Here is a 21,656-nt window from a genome sequence, read left to right as displayed (position 1 = left end):
GAAACAGGAAACTATATCCCAAGACACGTCAACGAGATAGCAGTCCCTGCACCGGATCAAAATCCATCATGTTACGCTCATATATCATGCCAAGGCCCTATCTATATATCATATACGTGAATAAAGATATAGTGGGTTTTACAAGCATGATTGATCCCAGCCATCAAGGAAAACTAAAACTTAAATAAATATATATAATATATATTCCAGTGTAGCAATGGAGTCCTCATCTATATTCTCCTACAAAAAGTAATACAAGAAATCACATAGTAACAGCATGGAATTGTCATCTAGTCTTGTTTAAACATATGTGAAGGAACAGCATCTTGAAGACGCCCATAGTCACTCAACAACGCAGTCTCTTGAGGAAAAGTGACATTCTTTGGAGAGAGGAAACCCAAAGAAGACAATGCATCGACATGGAGTTGCTGTTGATGGTGCTGCTGATAATACTGGGACATGTAGTTCTCAGATCCAGACATTAGCGAACCAAAGTTGTTAGAGCGACCCAAAACTGGGCTTGGATGAGTGTGTTGGCCTTCGTAGGTTGTCACCACAATGCTTGGGTCGGTAAAAGATCGCTCCACGCGTTTCTTCACATTGCACGAAACACTGGTGCAACGATAGTAGCTCCTGTTCCAATGTTAAGAGCGTTTAATTCACTTTTAAAATTGAACCGAAAGTGAAAAGGTGAAGGAAGGAAGGAAGCAAAGCGTGTATTGCAGAATGAGTTAAAGTGTTGTTACCTGGGAAAGGGGCTGTTTTTCACAGCTTTTTGACCGTACTTTCTCCATCTGTACCCATCTTCCAGATGATCCACCTCGCTTTTCGTCATGAACGCGAATCTCGGTTCTCTCTGTCTCTTCTGATTTGTCTTCTTAGCCTTCAACCTAAACCCATCCCAGAAAAACACCATCAAATCTTCTTAGAATCTTCCAAACATTAAATAAATCAAACGTACCACTATTTCTCGCTTAACAAACGATCACAAAATATTATAAAAAACAAATACTCATCACCCCGTCTTATTCATTCCCTACCCCTAATTGGATTATCAAATACGTATTTTACACTCAACCGCCCCAAGGTTTTTGTTCCTCCGATGTCCCATCAGCCATTCAAACACCAAAGATGAAAAAATAAAAACATCAATCCCAGGCTTAAATAACCAAATAACTACACCAAATGGAGTAAAAAACAAAATTTAAAAAGTGAGAGAAAATTAGAGAAAGAAACCTACTGTTCCTTTGTCTTTTGGTGTTCATCATGTGTTTGGTCTACAGTTCTATTCTGTTGCTCATCGTTGAGAGCCTCACTGGACAAGGAGGAAATGGATGAAGAGTTCGGAGTCGCAGGTTGCTGGTTGGTTACCTCGGACCAATCTTTCTTAGTCTGAGGTGGTTCCTTAAGATCGGAGGTTTGAGGCACTGCCATGTTGGACCCTAAAGGCAAATCAAGCAGAGGACTATATTCTTGCACACCCAACAACTCCATAAACCCTAAAGAGCTCTTTTCCTCAGAGAAATCAAGGAATGGATAATTACAATGGAAGGACGAAGACCCTATGGCATGATCCTCCTTCTTCTTCACACCCATCATCATCGTCATCATCATCGTCTCCTTATTATTATCCATATATATTTATCTCTCAAATGCCCAATTCCAAATCCTTCATTCAAACAGCTGCGAGAGTAGTGAGATAGATTTGATGAATATACGATGGGGTTGATCGATCTGGTTAGGTGGATGAAAGAAGAAAGAAAGATAGATAGATAGATAGATAGCGCGGCTCTGTGGGTTGCAAGAAAGTGAAAGGTGATTGTGGAAATGAGTTGGAAGTGAAAGAAGCAAGTATAGTAATGAATGAATGAATACAAACATACATATGTTACATGGTTAAAGCCAAAAACAGTGACACAAAAGAGGCCACCGGCAATTGTAGGTTAGTGGGTGGTACGGACAACGTGGCAGCCGGTGGCATTCAATGCATGGTCGACGCTTTCATACGTAGCCTTTCATTGATTCATTGTGGGCGTGTTTATGTTTCTCTGTGTGAACGGGGTTACGCTATGGCCTTCCCTTACGGAAGAAAACACGTTATGGATTCTAATCCATTTTACGGGAAAGGACGTAACTCAAAATTTCGGTGCAAAATACTCAAAAAAATTTATTTTTTTGGTTTTGCTCTTCGAGAATAACAAAAGTATGTTTTTGCATAATGTTTATACTAATTAATATCGAATTTTATTACGTTAGTTAAGATAAATTTTAATTCTAATTCAATAACACTAAAAAATTCACACAACTTTTTTTCCGAAAATGCTTGTTGTTACTCTTGTATTCCCTCACGCCTCCCCTTGCCAAAAATAGAGTATATGAGCCTTAGATAATTTTTGCAAGTTATAGAGAAAGTATTCTTCTTTTGTCTTTTAAACTATAAAAATACCATTTACATGTATATAAAGAACATTATTTTATATTTGGGTTATATGGTGAGATTAAGATATTAGTGTTGAGATGAAGTTAATTAAATTGGATAATACGAAGTATAGTAAAGAATGTACACACGCACACGTATCTGACGGTGATGATGCTTTCACACCATCCTTCTTGTATTCAAATTACAACTCCTAAATTATTATTTTATTATAATATTTTTTAAATAGTTACTATTATAATAATAATTGTTATTTTAATAAATATTTTATTGTGAAAAGTAAATGAATTTACGTAAACAGTGGGTGTGAAACAAAAAATTTCCATGTTATGGCCTAGTGTGTATATAAAGTGAACTAGTTCCTATTTCTTTAGAATTCTTTTTTCCTTTTGAGCTTTACGATCTTTAAAGGAAGAAATGAGTGTACAAAATTAATGGACGGGAAAAAGAAAGGTGCACGTGCGTTATGATAGTTAAAATATTGCAATGACGTGACAAAAAAAACACTTACAAATTCATGATTTGTGGTTAGTGTATACATCTTGAAAATAATAACGAAAACACAATATCTAAATGGGTGATCTCAACCCTATCATGCTCTTGAAAAATCGAAATTTCAAATTTAAAAATGAATAAAATGCATATTTACACGTAAACATTTTAAAAATAATTTTGAAAAAAATTGTGAAAAAGAAGAATTTAAACCAAGTCTTGGAACGATATGCATAGAAGGAATACGACAATCACATAAAACTTAGTGATTCGTTTTTGGTTAAACCGAGAATTTATACCAAAGCGAGGGTTCACACGTAAATGAGATTATACCTTTTTACCGATCTAGAAGCAAGAGAATAAATTGAAAGTCTTTGGTTTTCTGGTTTTCTGCTTTTTAATGTGTCTGCAAATATGTTTCTATTATCGTAACAGGGATTCACGTTTTTAAACTTCAAATTTAGAATTTTGAGAAGTACATTTTTTATGATTAATATAATTGGTAATCAAACACACACTTATTTGAGATGTTAATTTTGAATAAGGGGTCCTCTGTTATTTTGAAACCGACCAAATCCGAGGTAGGTTACAATGTTTTGGAAGTTTTTTCGGTTTGGAAAAGTTTTCCCACTCAGATAAATAAGGAATCAATCAATCTCTTAAAGTGTGTTGGAATGTTGAAAGTAAGATAAATTCTAGAATTACATGCTATGAGAGTAGTGAAGGATAGAATAAAACATACACTTAGTTTGGCTTTCTTAACAGATCCTAATTCAGTGAAGAGATGAAGATTGTTTTGAATCAAATTTACCCAATTAAGGCTTAAGAAATAATGGTTTGCTAATACTTTCTTCTTTATCACAATATATACAGTGTTTGCTTTGTGCTGATAAAAGAAAATGGATCCAATACTTAATGGTAAACTTTCATAAACTGAAAACCAAATTCCAATGTGATATCAAACCTTTGTTTTTGTAATGTTTTTATGAAGCTAATATATAATGAATGGTAAAAGGAGTAATATTCTTGCTGAATAAAATCATGTGAATTTGTTTTTGGAAGTTTTGCCACATACAGTGTTCTGGTTTTGAGGATAATCCTTCAATTCTTTTGAAAAAGAAAAATTGGAAGAAACGGGTTTCGGTTTTCATGATTGTTTAAGTGAAGTTTAATTAAGGAAGTGTAATTTTTTAAAATATTTATTTATGGGTGTTTTGATATCTCAAACTCATTAGTTTGTATTGAGTTATATATTGTGAGATGTTAATCGATATGTAATATTCAATATATCTAATTTTTTTTTTTTAAAAGTATGACTTTTAGATTATATTTTTTTTAAAAAAAAAATTGAATTTTGAATGAAATAAATGAACTAGAACTTTTATATAAGTATAGTCAAGGTAAACAGTTACAAATCAAAAGTTTTAAAATAGATATACTAATTTAAAATGATGAATTAATTTAGATTATAATCCTCAACTTTTTAAATTATTTTTTTATTATTTAAGAGTTTTTTTTAATCCTTATATGTAATAGATAAATAACTCACTACAAAAAATCATAAAATAAAAATCAATTTTAAAGATAAAATAATTAATTGTTATAATAACTAAATTAAAAATTATTTTAGAGATAATTTTTTTTAATTTTTAAATTAGTTTTTATTATTGTTCAATAGTTTTAAAATTATTATAATTTATTTATTGTTTCAATTTTAATATATATTTGAATTAATTTATATATATATATATATAAACTTTACAATAAAAACATAAAATGTATAAATTAAATTGAGTGTGAGATCTGTTAAATTGATTTTTGCTATTAAAGTAAAAACTATTCTTAAAATTATACACACTATAGATGAAAATGGGTTTTACTAAAAAGGGGCTTTAGAAGTGACAGTTGGACAAAAAAATTGTATTGAAGCAGCCAGTATTGTTATTATTGAAAAGTTACGTCATCCACATCTTAGATTCATTGCTCAGGGATGCATTTTTACTAACACATTTTTCTTATTTCTTCTTTCATTTCACATGTTAAATTCACACCGAATACTGTGTAATTCCAATTCCAAATTTAGTTAATCATTCATTCAACATGCTTTCATTTCATGTTATTATTTTAATCAATCATAGCTTTCAAATAAACAGGGCCACAATGTGAGAAGGATTTGTTTAATACATTTTGATCAGTGTTTTTCTAAATATAAGTTTGTAAATAAATTTATCAGTTTAAAATATTTAGTATAATATTTATATAAAATATAATATAATTTATTTTATTAAAACATATAATAATTTATAAATTTGAAACAACAGTAATAGCAGTATAAAAAGTTATTTTATAAACCGTGAATTACACACCAAATCTAACACAATCTGAGTCGGTGAATGAGTCTGCTTTTCTAATCACTTCTCTGTCAGATTACATTCCTAGATACGTACGTTTCTTCGCCAATTCCACCCACCAAACAAAACATCACAACAGTGAAATCACTATGTAATTAAAACCTTTAACACTGCAAAAAAACACAACAATAAAAGAGAGAAAACAACATACAATGTTAGTGTTCTGTTCTCTGCTACTCTTTCCGCAATTTGATGGAAAAGAAATGACACATTCATGCACGTGTGGCTTTTAGCGAGCCACGTGATGCATGCTGACATATGTAGTTCCGTGCAAAACTTGATCTGGTACTTTGCTACTGGCTACTACCCTACAATAATTTACTTTCTAATTTATTATTCTGCACTGCTCACTATACCCTTTCAGGATACATGTATAAATACACAAGTAATACGTATCTAATTTCGTAACAAAAAAAATCATGATGGAATACTATATTTCATTTCTCATATGTACATGCAAAATGAAAAAAAATAAAAAAGAATCTCAAAACCCGAGGAGTATTTTATTTTCTCTCTCTTTATTGTACTTTTTAGGCTATCTAACTTCTCTTTTCCATCAAACACTTTTTTTTTTAGCAGTCGGTGGAAGTTTCATGTAGTTTGAAATATGATTATGGTGGTTCAATAAGTCATACAAATTCAATTAGGTTATGTTACAAAAGGAATTCACTTTAAATTTAATCTAATATTATAAAATTGGTTTTAAAATAAGTTTTGTACATTTATATATAATGAAAAACTGTTACGTATAGTGAATGTGAGAGTTTTAACAAATTAATTTTAACATTTCATAGAATTATTCACTTATAAATAAGTGTTGAATTACGATATAAAATTACGTATGTTATAAATTGTGGTATTATAATCGGATTCGAATATTTTTAAAATTTTTATCAATAACAATAAATTAAAAATAAATTTAAATAATAATAAACATTCAAATTTTATTATTTTCTAGTCATATTACATTACAGGAAAATCATGAAATAAAAGATTTTAAAGATTAAAAATAATTAATTCTTATATAACAACTAAATTGGTTTCTAAATTAATTTTTATTATTATTAAATAATTTTTAAAATAATATTTAATTAACTACTTTAACTATCAGTTATTTAGATTTTAAATTTGGTAAAAAAATCTTGATAGTTAACTAAATAACAAATTTAAAAAACTATTTAACAGTATAAACTAAATTTTTTTTTTAATTTTTAAAACGATCTTTAATTTAGTTAATATAATAATTAATTATTTTTATTTTATAAAATTAGTTTTTATTTAATAATTTTTTTATGTTATTATAATAGTTGAAATAGTTAAAATTAACTTATATATAATTTAAAAATAATAATATTGGTTGATATAATAAGAAAGTAATCTCACATAGCACCAAGAGTGGTACCTGGGCTTTGTAGAAGCCCGGAAAAATAGGCACACCCTCTGCTTCCGTGTTTCGAATTCATTAACCTCATGGGTCCCCCTCTGGTCATGCACGTTCACACCTACAAACATTTTTTAAAAATATTTGAAAATGATATTGACAGCTGAAAGAGAAAAGAAAAAGAAAAAGGAAAAACAATTATGCTATTAAAGGTGCCTTCATCATCCTGCATCAAAATTTATTGCATATTTTAACCCACCATAAATATCACATTTAGGATATCATATTTATTTATTATAATTTACAAGAAATTTCCTCAACTGTAGTAAATAGGATTTGGTTGCCTAACTTCTTTTAAATCATATTAATTACTCTTTTCATTTTATTGGAAGAACAATCAAATACCAATATTATTATAATTATATATAATATATAGCTCCAATAAGTTAATGTGTTCTTTTTTTTTCCTTCGAAAAAACTAACTACTTATTATTTTTCATAAAAAAAAGTTGGACAAATCCTGTCAGATGAAAGGAATGCCAAGTGTCTTGTTTCATCTAACGCAATTAATATTTATGGAGTAAATAATTCCAACTGGTCAACTTGTTCTAGAAGTGTACGACATGGTAAAAAAAACATTGAAAGAGTAAAATGACTGAACTTGATAATTAAGTATGAGAACATTAAAATTACTGTAATTAACTTGCCTTCATTATATTAATTAGGGTTGACTTATCTAGTTAAACTTCAATTCATACCAAATGAAAATCTCCTTAATTATGATTTGAACTCAGATTTTAAAATTCTTTACTTATATATGTCAGTTATAAATACTTTCTTTGAGTTTGAAATTAAGAATCTTGCATGCTGTAATCGTAATTAAATCTGTTAAACAAGAGTTATTCTCGTTGTTTTATTAGTTTATTTAACATGAATGAGATAAGCCTGGGCATTAATTATGCACATCATGTAGCAACTTTTTGACAAAACTAAAAGCAGTGAGATCTTCCCAACTTTATTTGGGTTTTGGGACTAACTGGTCCAATCAAACTACAATTATATATATAAAAGATCTAATAATTTTCTTAAAACTACAATTAACAATTGTTTTAAAATCTTGTGACTAGTTCATTTAACTTAATTCCACTTGAATTTCAGTTGCGTTAGATTAAATCTAATAAAAGTAGTATAGGAATAAACTCAATTCAATATAAGATTTTTTTTATTGAATATGGTGATGAGTTTTTCAAACTTGACCTGTACACGATCATAACTTTTTGAATAGTTGGAACTTTAATTTTGCTCTATTTCTTAAAGCATACGCTGAAAGTTTCATTGATGATTTAAAATAAATTACTAGTATAATTAATTTTACACGGGTAATGCATCAGTTTTTATTTTTTTGCATTAGTATTCATCTTTACTGTTGGTGCTAAATATTAAATTTTTAAATTCTATTAAAAAATAAATGTTTGTTATGCCTTTACATTTGAATACAATACGTTTTTAAATAAAAATATTTTCGTTTTAATTGTTAAAATTGTGTAATAAAAGTGCTCACTTAAAAATATAACAGTTTCAGGCAAGGCTTCTCCCTTAAAAAATGGAAAAGTTGTGTTTGTTTTGTCTTGCTATGAAACGTCGTCGTCATGTCTATTCAAATCCCGCGCCCCAAGAATTGACCTGCCTCGAGTCCACTCTCCTTATCCGTTATTCTGCCTCTTACGATAGGTCAATTTTTATTTATTTTTATTTATTTTTAAAGAAGCATCGTTTGTGATCAAGTAATAATATGAAAAAGGAAGAAAAAGTGTAAAGTAAATACAAAACTAATATTTAAAAAATATGAGTTGCTTTATTTTATCCCACACTTCCTCTCTTTTGAATTTTTTTATAAATAATTTATATTTAGAAAAAGTACACAAATAAACTTTTTAAAATTTCATTTATATAAATAGACCTGTTTACTATAAATTAGGTTTTGAAGAACTGAACATTGATATATGAATAATAGTCACTTTAATTTTTTCGATATAGATTGTCACTATTACAAGTTAAAATATCGGCTTTCCAGAAACTAAATCTTGACTTATAAATAACAAATGAATCTATTTATATAAATAAAGTTAAAGAAAATATGTTTTTGTGTAATTTTAAAAAATATATTTATTTAGGAAAAAAAATTCTTGCTCCATTTATTTATTCATTGTCTCTCTTAATAGTATTGTTCGATGGCATACCCGTATATTAAAACACTATAGCATGGAGGGTTTAAAATATATTTCCTTTCTTCTACTTAATTGTGCTTCTATTTATTCTTTTTAAAGACCTACTTAATCATGAAACAAAGCATCACATGTATTGGTATTCAGTAATTAAGAAGGTTAAATATAGTTTTTAAGTGATAATTTTGTCTTATTCTAAATAATATTTGTTGGAAGAAAACTATAAAAATAAGTTTTTAATAATTCTTCTAGATGAGTTCTTAATAATTCTTCTTGATGAGTTCTTGACAATTTATTTTAGACGATAAATAATTTTTAGTATAAATTATAATATTAAAATATTTCATATTAATTAAATAAATATTATAATATAGTGTAAGTTAAAAATTTGTTTCTTACATTAAAAATTAAAATACAACTATTTATTTTAATAGTTTTTTCATTATAATAAACTTAAATATTTATAATTTGAATTAAAAAATATTTTTTGTTATAATAAAAAATATATTTAAATCTGAAAAAAACTAATAAGTGTAAAGTATTCTAATAAATTCAACAAATTATCGTTAGAACAGATTAAAAATAATTATGATGTAAATATAATTTATAAGATTAGATTTGTGTTCATTAATAAAATATTAACATGAATAAGCAAATATTTTGAATCCTCTCTTCCGTGGTGTTCTCTGTGGGAAGACATTCTAGAAGATTGGCACAAATTAAGGGACCAAAAACCACGGCACTTAGCGTAAATCAAAGTCGTGGTTGTGTAGAGTGAGAGAAAGCTGGAATTTTGAAATTTTTTCTTTTTTTTTAGGGTTTCTTGTGAATAATGATTAGGTCACCCCATTGGCCATTGAATTAATTAATATTCAAAAGTTAATTATAAAGTTGAAATGAGGACGCTAACTGCACATGGAGATGACAGCAAAAACATACATAGAAAAGCATTTTTGGTTGAATTTGTTTGGTGTGTGTACGTGTTCAAATTTCTACCTACAAACACATACCTCAAAAATACTATATATTTCTTTTTGTAAACGGTGAGTCCTTTGTGAGAGTCAAATACAATAAAACAAACATCCCAACATTATATATCATTTCTCCCTAATAATCATTTTTTAATTTCCTATTAAATATTTGAAATGGAATCATCACACGCCACCACCACCATTCCTATCTTCCGCGTGGCTTCCAAAATCTTACTAAAACCAAATTCGAATAAGCCACAACATCATCATATCCACTCTCCTATACCAACCTTCTAGTGGAAAACCAAACTCATTCTATAAGAAAATTATATATAAGAATATGTTAAGAAAAATTGAAATTTTTTATTTTATTCATCATGTATAAAAAATATAATATATCTAATAAAATCTTATTATTATTAAATTAATTGTATATAATTACGTATAATTTAATAATAATTATTTTTTTAATATTTTTATTTATTTAATTTCTATCTTCATAGATAACAATATATAAATAAAAAAATTTCATTTAATAATATCACACATTTTAAAGGAACCACTTTTTTTTCAGGATAATATGGGTAATTGTAGTGTGAAAATAAAGAAACACCATAGTTTCTAGTATTGCGGAATATATACAAAGACTCAATTAAATTTATGTGACAAATATTAGATATACATTTTTATAATATCATCAATTTTTAATGACATTATCAAATCCTAAAAATAAAGGTGACATTTTGTAAAAGTAAAAAAATATTAAAGATAAAAAGTTAGAAGAAGACAAAGGAAGCAATTTAAATAGACGAAAACATTTTTTTTTTTAAATACTATGTATTATAAATTCTCTAGTCCAAAAGGAACTTTGAAATTAAAATAAGTATTTTTTATTCGAAACTTTTATATTGAATATTAGTTATAATATAATTTTCAAGAGAAATGATATAGACCACACACTATTTGACTAATAATAGGAAGGTACAATTGGTATTTCATTGGTTTTCTTTTCTAAAAAAGAGGCTGCAAGCTCATATAGACTATAGAATGAAAAAAAGAGCAATATAAAACCTATTAGGAAATACACATATTTTTACCAAATTTGTCTTAGTGAATATAAAAAGACGACAACGTTTTTATCATTTCTTAATTATCATCCTCGATTTTAATAAACTATAGGTATGTACTTAACATTTTTTATTTTTCTAAATATAGTAATTTTATATAATTTTTATTTGCTATCAATATGCCAGTACAACCAAATAACATTATATTATGTACCAATTAATTAAATTTTTAGTTTTTAATAGTTTTTCTCTCTTAACTAATCTTTTAATTATTGACTAACTTCTGAATGAATATGCGAACCCCAAAACTGTATAATTATATGTAATGTTGTTATTTGTTATTTGATAAAAAAAAAATGTAATTTATAGATGGTTACTTGATTCAGGTGATTGGTTTGACTTGTGATTGAATCATGCGGTACATATGAAATGGCGTTGGAAATGTTCCGTATCTATGGCTTTTAGTGACAGATTAGACAATTCTAACAGTCTAACACTCATCATGGAGATCGACACAAATTCATGTGACATTGTCACCCCCTCTCTCTCTTGCTTTCATTTATTTATTTTATTAAAAAAATAATACTTATTTTTTTTATTACACTTATTTTGAAAGAAAATAATATTTATTGTTTAATTATATTTTATGATAGATGAAAGTAATAAATATCGTTTAATAAAGTGTAAATTGTTATAGGATTTTAATGAATTAACGATTCTATAACTATAGGTGGATAGGTTACGAAGCTAATTTTAATATTAAAATAAAATTTTATATTTTTGATGAAGTTAATTATATCGTATAAAATATTAGTTATTTCTTAACAATCAAATTCGATCATATTATTTACGCGGTATTCAATCTTTTAACTTATAAAACATTCAACCATGTTGTCATGTTATATCATGCGATGATATTTGACCATTGATACCTCTCTCTCTATATATATATTATAGTTAGATATTTAAGTTTAGAAGAATTCAATTGTTTAAAAAAAAGAGTGATAAGTTTTAAGTAAATTGGAGTTTAAAGTTTTGAACTCTATATGTAAAAAAAGTGTCAAATTTATTAATAATGTTAATAAAAATGAAAAATAGTTTAAATGTTTAGTGAAAACCAAACACTATTGTATTACTCATATATGAATATTATGAACTTTAGTATAAAGCAATTACAGCATATGTCAACAAAATAAAACATGTCCGATATGAATTAAAAAATTACTAATATAAAGTGTCCACGTAAACAATGTGAATTCGATAAAAAGAAACTTAAAGACACATGTTATGCATGAGAAAATAAAATAGTTTTTAATGATGAACTTGATTTGGTTTCAAAAAGATTTGAACATAAATAAATAAAGTATATGTAATAAGAAATGCCATAGATAATACAATATTCATATCTCAAAGAGAAACACAACTAAAATAGTATTCGCAGAAATGAATTAATATTTTATTCCATCGATAAATGTTCATTTTTACATTTTGTGTGGAATGTTTTTTAAAAAAAAAATGTTTCTTAAATAATAGTAGTATTGGTCACCGAGGTAAAGATAAAAATATTAGGGTCCGCAAAAACATTTTTTTTTTTTAAGTTGTTGGATACTTTTCTTAAATAATGTGTCCGAACATATATATTGTGTCGAGTCATAGAACATTTATCAATCAAGTGTTTAGTTCTAAAAATATTTATTAAATTTTTAAATTTTTTTAAAAATTTTAACATAATTTTAAAAAGGATAAATATAATAATTTTCTAAAAACTTAAATTTATTGTATAAATTTTTATTATAATTATAAAAATAAAGAGTAAATTCTTTTGAACTAGTCATGAAAAACATCTTTCTGCTCCAAACAAAATCTGAAACATATTTGTACACATAAATATTTATTGTCAATTTATATAACTCATAATATAATATATAGATCCTTATTTCCGTGTTTTTACATTTTAAAGATTATACGTATCTTCGTGTATGTATAACCTTAAATTTTGAAAAAAAAAATACATATTATTAAAAAATGATTTTTTAAATTTGATTTAATTTTTAAAATAAAAAATAAAATTTTAAATTTAAGTCAATCTTATACACTTTTAATTAAAATTTGTACCTCATTTATTTTTTTTTAAGTCGATTTAAATATCCAACCAATATTTTTGACAATTGAAATATTTAAGTAGATAATTTAATCATCTATTGATTCGGTCCCACTTCTTCTTCTTTCTTTTGATGCGAGTCCCATTTTTTCTTCTTCTTCTTCTTCTTCTTCTTTCTTTTGATGTGCCATAGAATCGAACACAATCTATGAATAAAAAAAGGAATACACGAATACAAAAAATTGCACAGAATGACCTTTATTTTTTCAGCCCCACTATCACTTTGGCTTATTTTGTGCAATCTAAAAGGCGTAACAAGGGGTAACAACCAAAACAACACACGGAAAAAGAAATAAAAAGAATAACATGTTTTACAACTTTTTCAAACTTTGACCACACACCAGTTTTATGCAGTCATATAGGGGACAGTGAGAAAGTTTTAATTAATTTTTTCGTAACATTTTATTTATTTTCTATTTTCTTTGTACAGTGGCAAATATGGAGTATATTTTATACTTGTAAGATATTAATATATTTTACATTTGTTTAATAGTTTTTTTATAAAAAAAAGTAGGAGAATTCGTGGAAACATATAACATTATTCTAAACATAATGGTCCGACATATACTTAAACGTAATTTTTATATAATATTAAATTTAAATCAACATTTCATTGTAATGTACGTACAGTGTCAGCAAAAACTTTTCCAACAAGAAACTCATCGAACTTAATATCTTCTGACATTAGTTGAGGCGAATGGTCTTTGTTTCCATCTTTTTCCAGGTTTTAACAAGCATGCACGTGCACTTGTAGTATCCTGCTTCCTTTCTCCCATTCAACATGTAAATTTTAGTTATTTCTTTTATAAAATTATATTCATGTCGTTACATCTTAGTTTATAATAAATTATTAAATTGTGATATAAATTATTTTTAAAATTAAAATCTAAGAATAGCATAGGTTCCTGAAAATATTATAGTGTGTATCTATTTTATCTGGGAGAGGTAAGACTTTCAACACGAGTAAAGCCCAAATTCCCCAACTTTTTGTCACCTGAAAATCAAGGTCCAGGCCTCTTATATCAGGCCCAATCCGTATTCGACAGGCTCAAGTTTTTTTGTTGTTCCACCTCCTTTTTTTATCGAAGCTCACGCCTATATACAGTACATATAAAAAATATACCTTAATAGAAATAGATTTTTGTTGTTTACGATACACAACAGAATCATAATTTTAAGTTTTTTCGTATTACTCAATTAAAACACGTTTCTAATAAAAACAAAAATATTTTTTATAATATGTGTTGTGATACAACACACATTATTACAACAAAGACATATAATCTATTGTTTAGTGTATAATTTTGTATGTAGTATCTAATCTATTGTTGTGTATAATAGGAAGTAAAGAAATATCATTATTTAAATAAAAATACTGAACAATTTGTTATAAAAAAAAAATTGTAATAGAAGAATTCAACTTATAATAACATATTTACTATTGGATTATCGAGTTCAGCGTATATCGACATTTTGACAACTCAACACATTCCATACTAGATACTGCAAACAATCTAAAAATGTCATCAACTAGTACTGCAACAAATTATCCATAAAATATCATTAAAATGCAGTTGGGTTCCTCTTGGGTCTAACATGCATGTTTATATCTTTAAGGGTTTAAAATAATTGTATAAATAGAGAAACACTCCAAAGTCAAACGATAAGTATAATCTAATCTAATATTTTTTAGAAATTGTATTCAAACTAATTTAAGTATCAGAACATATTTGTAGCTATTCCACCAACACTTAACAGAGATCGAAGAATCGAAAGATCAAATAGCAGAAGAATCGAAGATGAAGACAAAAAAAAAAATCAATGTAAGAACCCAATATAATATTATTACTAAGTTCAATAACAATAAATTAATAACATGAAAAAAGATGGTACTCAACCCCCAAAAGAAAACTATGTAAAGCTTTTGTACTTTTGATAAATGAACCAACATGACACTATAATAAGTATGAGAAACGTAACTCATGTTTGAATGATCACCTACTTATTATAATTTGCTTATTATAATTTTCTTATTGTCAACAAACAAACAAATATTTAATTAAATAATTATTTGTTAAATGTTAAATATTTGACCATATTCAATGCATTACCACTGAAATTCCCTATTCAAATAATCACGTATTAGAGCTCAACATTCTTTACCATTGTTTAGTATTGTAAAAAAATAGAGTAACAAATTTGTTTAAACATAATGAATATGAAGAAATGTAGTTGTGGAAACTTGGAATTCCTCAACCAGATGACACATTTTATGTATTTATGTTTGTAGAATACTTTACGAGACACCTGGTAGAGGTGGTGGCGTATAGCAAAATTTACGTAGAATTTTTTCCGTTAATATTTTAAAAAATCGATTTGAAAATTATTTAGATGTCATACCAAATATTTTAAAAAATCGAAACAAACTGATGACCAAGAATAACATCCATATCAAGAATAAAAATAATCATTATAAACATTAAAAAAATCATGACACAAATCAATAAAAATAAAATTTACGTAGATATATTATTTTATATTTATCATTTAATTTGTTACTTTATTAAATACAATAAATTAAATTTATAATTTTATTTTATTAAACAAACATGTTAACTATTTTAAATTATTTTGGCATGTTTTCTAAATAAAAATTTGAAAACCCACTTACTTTTTTCTCCCATAAAAAAGTGATTTGTCACAATTTTAAAATGTAAAATTATTAAAAATACATAAATCCAAATAAATGTGCATACAAAATTTAAATTATTTATAGGCATAATATGTTAATAAAATAACGTTTAAAGGATATAAATTAACGGATAGACATATGTCTGAAGGCACTGATAATACTACATGTTCTTGTTCCATTTACAAACACAGAAAGAAAAATTTAGTTTGGGATTAGTCTATTGTATTTGATCAAATCAATTGGTTATTTTTATATTCAGTAGTTGGTGGTAGGAGTTGGGAATGGAAATCATAGTAACATAACACCGACAAGGAAACAGATATTTTTATAACATAATTTTGCAACTTTTGAACACCTCTGATATCACTTTGGTTGTATTAGCAGCATTTGAGACACATGCACCGACAAATATAAAACTTGTGTCCTCATCACTACTTAAGTCACAGCTGTTGCTTGCTTCAAATATCAAATTGCGTGAACTACAAGAAACTACACAGTTAGAAGAAATTTCCTCTCTCTAACTTGCGGGCCACTTCTAAGTGTATCTCAGGGCAACACGTGTTACCAATCACCACGACACTTGGCAACAAAATCAATGAAACTGTCTCATATGTGCTGCTACTCTTCTTTGCTATATCAATCGATTTTGTTTCCTACAAATATAAATCACAAGTTTATTTTCTTGGTAGGTAACATTATTAATGTACACAGTGAAGAGATTTCAATTCAAGTTTGTAGTTTATAATGATATGAACAACAGAATTATTATTACATTAAGACAAACTTGTTCATTCTTGGTAAACAAAACGAGCTAAGTTTCCAACATATTAAGAGCAACCGGTTTATGTTACACAGCATTGAAGCCTATGAACTAAGAACTACAAGATAAAAGCTAGAAGAAAATTGCCAGATCAGAAACCCCGCCATTCTCTTCAATCCAAGGAAGGTTGAGAGTGAGTTTGCCATCAGGCAGCCACTCAAAAGCAGCATCAGAACCATTGAGTTGGAACTTCTTTGGAGATTGAGTTGAGTAAGCAAGGAGTCTCCCACCACCCTTAACCTTAATCTTAACACCCTTCTCAAAATACTTCAATTCTTGAATTGTCCCTCCACTGTTGAACATGTTTGTGAGCCCAATGGGTACAAATTTTATGTTGCCATCTAGCTTTTGGACTGGGGCAAAGTTGCAGATTTCAAAAGTGGAAGGTTGAATAGTTAATTGCAGTGGTTCAGAGTTGGGGGTCATGAAATGCAGTACCTCCGCCTGATTGAGGTACACAACATACTCCTCTGCCTTACCCATATGGGCTGCTTCTTTCTTTTGGTCCCATTCAACCTCAGTTACATGAACAGTGCATGATATTGGTTTGTAGCACTCTGGGAAGCCCCTGAATTTCTTCTCCTTTGGGTCCCAACCAGCCCCTTGACAGTTGAAAGCACCAATTACTCCTCCATACTATTAAATGAACAAAATTCTTGTTAGATTGATACCAATTGTGTGGTGTTTAAATTTATGTAAAAAACGTATAATGACATTAATACCTTATTGAAGTTCCAAATTTTGAGAACGGTTTTTTGGTCAAAGAGAGGGTTCCTAAAAAGGCAGTCTCTTGTTGGAAGGGGAAAATATATACATTTGGGCACGGTACCATCAGGGAAGACAAGCTTCTTAATGAGATCAAAATCATGAGAGCCAACACTATCACTCACATAGACAGGACCACCACAAATAGCCCTTGAACCAGCATGAAATTTGGCACACTCATGATCCGATTGAAACATGTCCCAATCGGGTTGAATTATCTGTCCCATCCACAAGCTGTTGTAGGAACAGTGAATCATGTGCACCCCCTGTAGCCAGAACACTCCCATTGGGTCCCCATTGGGATCTTGGAACCAAAAATCATCCCCTGTAATCATTTTTTTTAAAACTTGGTTAATTTCATTTTCCTTGCATATCTTTTGAATAGCACAATAAAATTCCTCAGAAGTGAATAGAATAGTACTTACCAACTCTTCCCAAGGCAATTTGCTTGGTTCCAAGGAAGAAGAAATCGTTGCACTGCTGCATGCTAGCGATGATTCCACTTCCATTGAAATTCTTGTAAATGGAGTTTGACAACCCATCGTAATAAGCCTTGGCAATCTCCACTCTGCCCCCATATTCCTCGCATACGTATTCAAGACTCTGCATGTTGAGTCAAAGTTAATGAGTAACTGCTTAATAAGCCAAAGCTAAAGAGTGAAACTTAAAATAGACACCAAAGCTAAAATATACTAAAAATAGAAAAAAAAACAAAGCAAAATAAAGATCACATGAATGACGTCAATTTTGACTCCAGTAACACCGGCTTGGGCAAGATAAGAGTGCATGGAATCGTAGAGGTCATTAGCTTGGTGAGGATGAACAAGCCCTATGGAACCTTCCACTATTTTAAGTACTGCTAGATCTTGCATGGTTCCATCAAGGGAAGGAGAGAGTTTGCATGGTGTTATTTTCGAATCCAGATGTGTAGCTCCTGGCCTCACACCACCCCATCCGCCACAGAGCGCATGCCACACATAAACATCATCCAAACCTTTGAATTCAGTCCTCAAGTCCCTTGTGAAATCCTTCATCCCACCACACTCCGGTGCTTTGCAACAACACCCTCCACTTTCGTTGCTCTGCTTTCCCTTCCCCCCAAAAAGATCATCAATTTCCTTTCTCACCTTCACAATCATCAACTCTATCTCGGCCAAATCCGAACCCCCAGCTGAAACAGCCGCATCACGTTGCTTCCCCAAATGCTCAGCTTCAATCCCCTTCGAAATCAACTCCTTAATCGTCTCCGGGTTGAAAGAAGGAGCATCAGGACCCAAGAGAAGTCCCTTTTGGTATTTTCTAAACTTGTCGCCTTCTTCAAACCTATGAAGCCTGGTAGTCATCTGTTCCCCACCAAGAACAAGATTCTTAGCATCCTCGTTGGGGTCACCATCATCAAAATTCACACTTTGCCAACCATCATCGATGACAACAAACCTCGGAGCCACGCCACCCTCACTAAAATCCTTTAGTCCATGCCAAACCCCAACAGGGTTCACGGTTAAGTAAAAGGCATCCCAAGTGCACCACCCGAATTTATCAACAATTCTTGGCACCGTTTTCTCCTCCAACAACCTAAACGAGTTAAGGTGAACCCTGAGAGCACTATAGGCCTCTCTCATCAAGTTGTAAGGGTTTTCAGCCACGTGGACATATGCAATTGCACCGAAACTCGATGCTCTCACCTGAGTAGAACCACTCTCCGCGCAAATCATGACATGGTCATCAGAGCCAGGGTGAAGAGCAGACCTGAAACTTTTTTCTATAATGGGAATGATCACGACATAGGATTCTGTTTCGGGGACTTCCATTAGAACCCACTGAGTTTCCATTTGTATGTCTAAACCGGAATTTCCGACCCACTGGGTAGACCACCATGTTTTGAACCTGAAGATGCTAACGAAGTTTCTGCCACTGAAACTTCCCAAGGAGTTTATCAATCTGTCGGAGGGTGAAACATGGGAGAATCCGAGGAAGCCACCTTTGCGTGACTCGGCAATGACACGTTGAAGGATGGAAGGTGGGGCGTCACGAGGTTCACAGATTGAGGAGAAGGAGCTGAAAGTGACGTTCTCGGGTACGTGAGAGAGTAACGGCACACCTCTCACGGCGAATTTCCCGTCAGATAAGTCGAAAACCTTTTCCAGTGACTCCGGTCGTAACGTGGCATTCTCTGGATCGTTCGGAGCAGCCATGGAGAATGAAGAACGAACAACAAGAACAAAGAACAACAGAGGACAAAAAGATTCAAAACTACAAAGACAAAGACAACAAACCTTACTTTGAGAATTAGTGACGAAAGCTAGCTAACTAGTGGGATATATATACCAATCTGGTTAAATGATTCTACTCTCAAAGGAATGAAAAAGAGAAAAATTCTCAGTACTTCAATAATAAATGATGGTTGGGAGATTACAAGCATTCATTCATTTGATCGGTTATATTTATGGCACGACAGAAAGAAGAACATAAGTGTGGAAGATTTGAAAAGAAGAGAAAGATAGTTTTAGCGTTTAGATTAAACTGTGGAAGAAGTATATAAAGCTCAGAGATTGAATAAGATATGAAGAAGATGAGAGTAATTATGGAAAGTTGGTGAATGTAGAGTGTCACACACATATGATTTGTACACAGTGCAGTAAGAAACGTTTGATTTGAAGTGTGGCACCGAAAGAGGGTTATGATTATATAGGCCAAAAATGGGAATGAATTAAGCAATAAAAGGTAGATGCAGAGAATAATAGGTGTAAGTGGAGTGGTTTGAGTTTGAGTTCAAAGTGCTTATCTCTCTTTCATTCATAGCATTATTTATGTTCACCGCTATAAAAAAGAGAAAAGTTTCAGATAAAACATGTATCTTACCTGATAACAGGATTTTTTAGTAGAGTTGCAGATAGTTCTGATGAAGTCATGGAATATATTTTAGTAGCACTTTTCTTTTGCAGGGAATATATTTTGCAGTGTCTCAAACTCAATAATACTGGAATGTGTGGATTATCGGTTTTCTTTATTTTTCTCCCTTATCCTTTTCCACTTAGACATGGGGCCATTTATTTTCTCGAAGATATCACTCTTTTGTATTTTCATTTAACAACCTTAAGGACCGAACCAGAAAAATACTTTATAGTAAAATTGATATAATTAAAATGATATTTAAATATTTTATTATTAAATTTAAAAGAGTATATAAATATAAATTTAGTTATTTAGGTTTTATTTTAAAAGAATCATCGTGTCTTTAAAATTTTTTTTTTTTTTTGTTTTCTTTCTAAGATTCTGACATCCTCGCTCATCAGTCTAACGATCGGAGTATGCCATTGGACTCTTGGTAGTGAAGACAGTTTTTATTATGAGTGGAATACATTCTTGGTTTAGTAGTATAACATGAGCAATATGACAAGTTTATGCAAATTTCTCTGCATATCTCGTTCAGGTGAGCAAATTCTCACTCAAGTGAGAATAGAATGGAAAAATGAGGTGTTCTCGGGTCCCTTCTCGCTCAAGCGAGAATGAATCTCGTTCGGGCGAAGTCTAGGGTGAAATTCTAGGTGCTCTCAGGTTGAATCTCGCTCAAGCGAGAGATTTTTCTTGGGCGAGACCTAATCTCGCTCAAGTGAGCAAGTTCTCGCTCTAGCTAGACTTTAAAAAAAACTTCAAATTTTTATTTTGGATTTTGAAAGCCTAGTTTATTATTGCTTATTGTTTTCAATGAAACTTCTAAATTTTATTTAGAAATATAATTAAAGGAACTTAGTTATGTGTTTAAATAAATTTTTAGATATATTTGGTTTGTTTTGAAAATTTAAATTATTATATGATGTGATTGAATGGTGTATTGATGTGCTACATGAGGTATGGAATGATATGAAAGTGTGATCAAACAATAACATTTTCAGGAAAGGAAATACCGTGTTGAGATGGTTATTAGGATGTATAGATCTGTCAGGTCCCGATCCAATGAGACAATCCTTACTCTACTGATATAAGATATAATAGAATCACATAGATGAAGTTATTTAGTTGGTGAAAGTCGATGAAGGTTAATATGAATTTATCTACGGTTTGAAATATAATCTAGTTTTTCAGAACATTTGAATTTACCATGTCATACTAGATGATGAGATATTGAGATGTTTATGTGCATGGCTACGTGGATTCACAACGAGTATTATGGTAGGTGCAAGTCTCAAGATTTTAATTTCAATACACGAGTCTTCCGGAAGTAGAGTCAAAT

General features: G+C 29.6%; 2 protein-coding genes across 3 annotated transcripts; both read right to left on the bottom strand.

The window, feature by feature from the left end:
• Positions 1–150: 150 nt before the first annotated feature.
• LOC137814801 (WRKY transcription factor 23) lies at positions 151–1,910 on the bottom strand. Its single transcript, XM_068617711.1, has 3 exons — positions 1,241–1,910; positions 747–890; positions 151–633 (listed from the first exon to the last, which is right to left on the bottom strand). Exons 1-3 carry the CDS (start codon positions 1,633–1,635, stop codon positions 291–293), a joined length of 882 nt encoding a protein of 293 aa, XP_068473812.1. The 5' UTR covers positions 1,636–1,910; the 3' UTR covers positions 151–290.
• Positions 1,911–16,556: 14,646 nt separating this feature from the next.
• STS (stachyose synthase) lies at positions 16,557–20,482 on the bottom strand. Of its 2 annotated transcripts, none has more exons than XM_090293381.1 (5): positions 20,285–20,482; positions 18,154–19,595; positions 17,848–18,025; positions 17,380–17,747; positions 16,557–17,293 (listed from the first exon to the last, which is right to left on the bottom strand). In XM_090293381.1, exons 2-5 carry the CDS (start codon positions 19,252–19,254, stop codon positions 16,730–16,732), a joined length of 2,211 nt encoding a protein of 736 aa, XP_090149507.1. In that variant the 5' UTR covers positions 19,255–19,595; positions 20,285–20,482; the 3' UTR covers positions 16,557–16,729. The 2 variants fall into 2 exon arrangements, with proteins under 2 accessions (XP_090149507.1, XP_068473809.1); XM_068617708.2 differs by having other exon boundaries at positions 18,154–19,675; positions 20,285–20,470.
• Positions 20,483–21,656: the final 1,174 nt, after the last annotated feature.

This window comes from Phaseolus vulgaris, chromosome 1, assembly GCF_051622355.1.
Source record: "Phaseolus vulgaris cultivar YP4 chromosome 1, ASM5162235v1, whole genome shotgun sequence".
Taxonomy (NCBI): Eukaryota; Viridiplantae; Streptophyta; class Magnoliopsida; order Fabales; family Fabaceae; genus Phaseolus; species Phaseolus vulgaris.
Note: the sequence above shows the minus strand (reverse complement) of the source record. Positions and strands in the feature narration are given on the sequence as shown.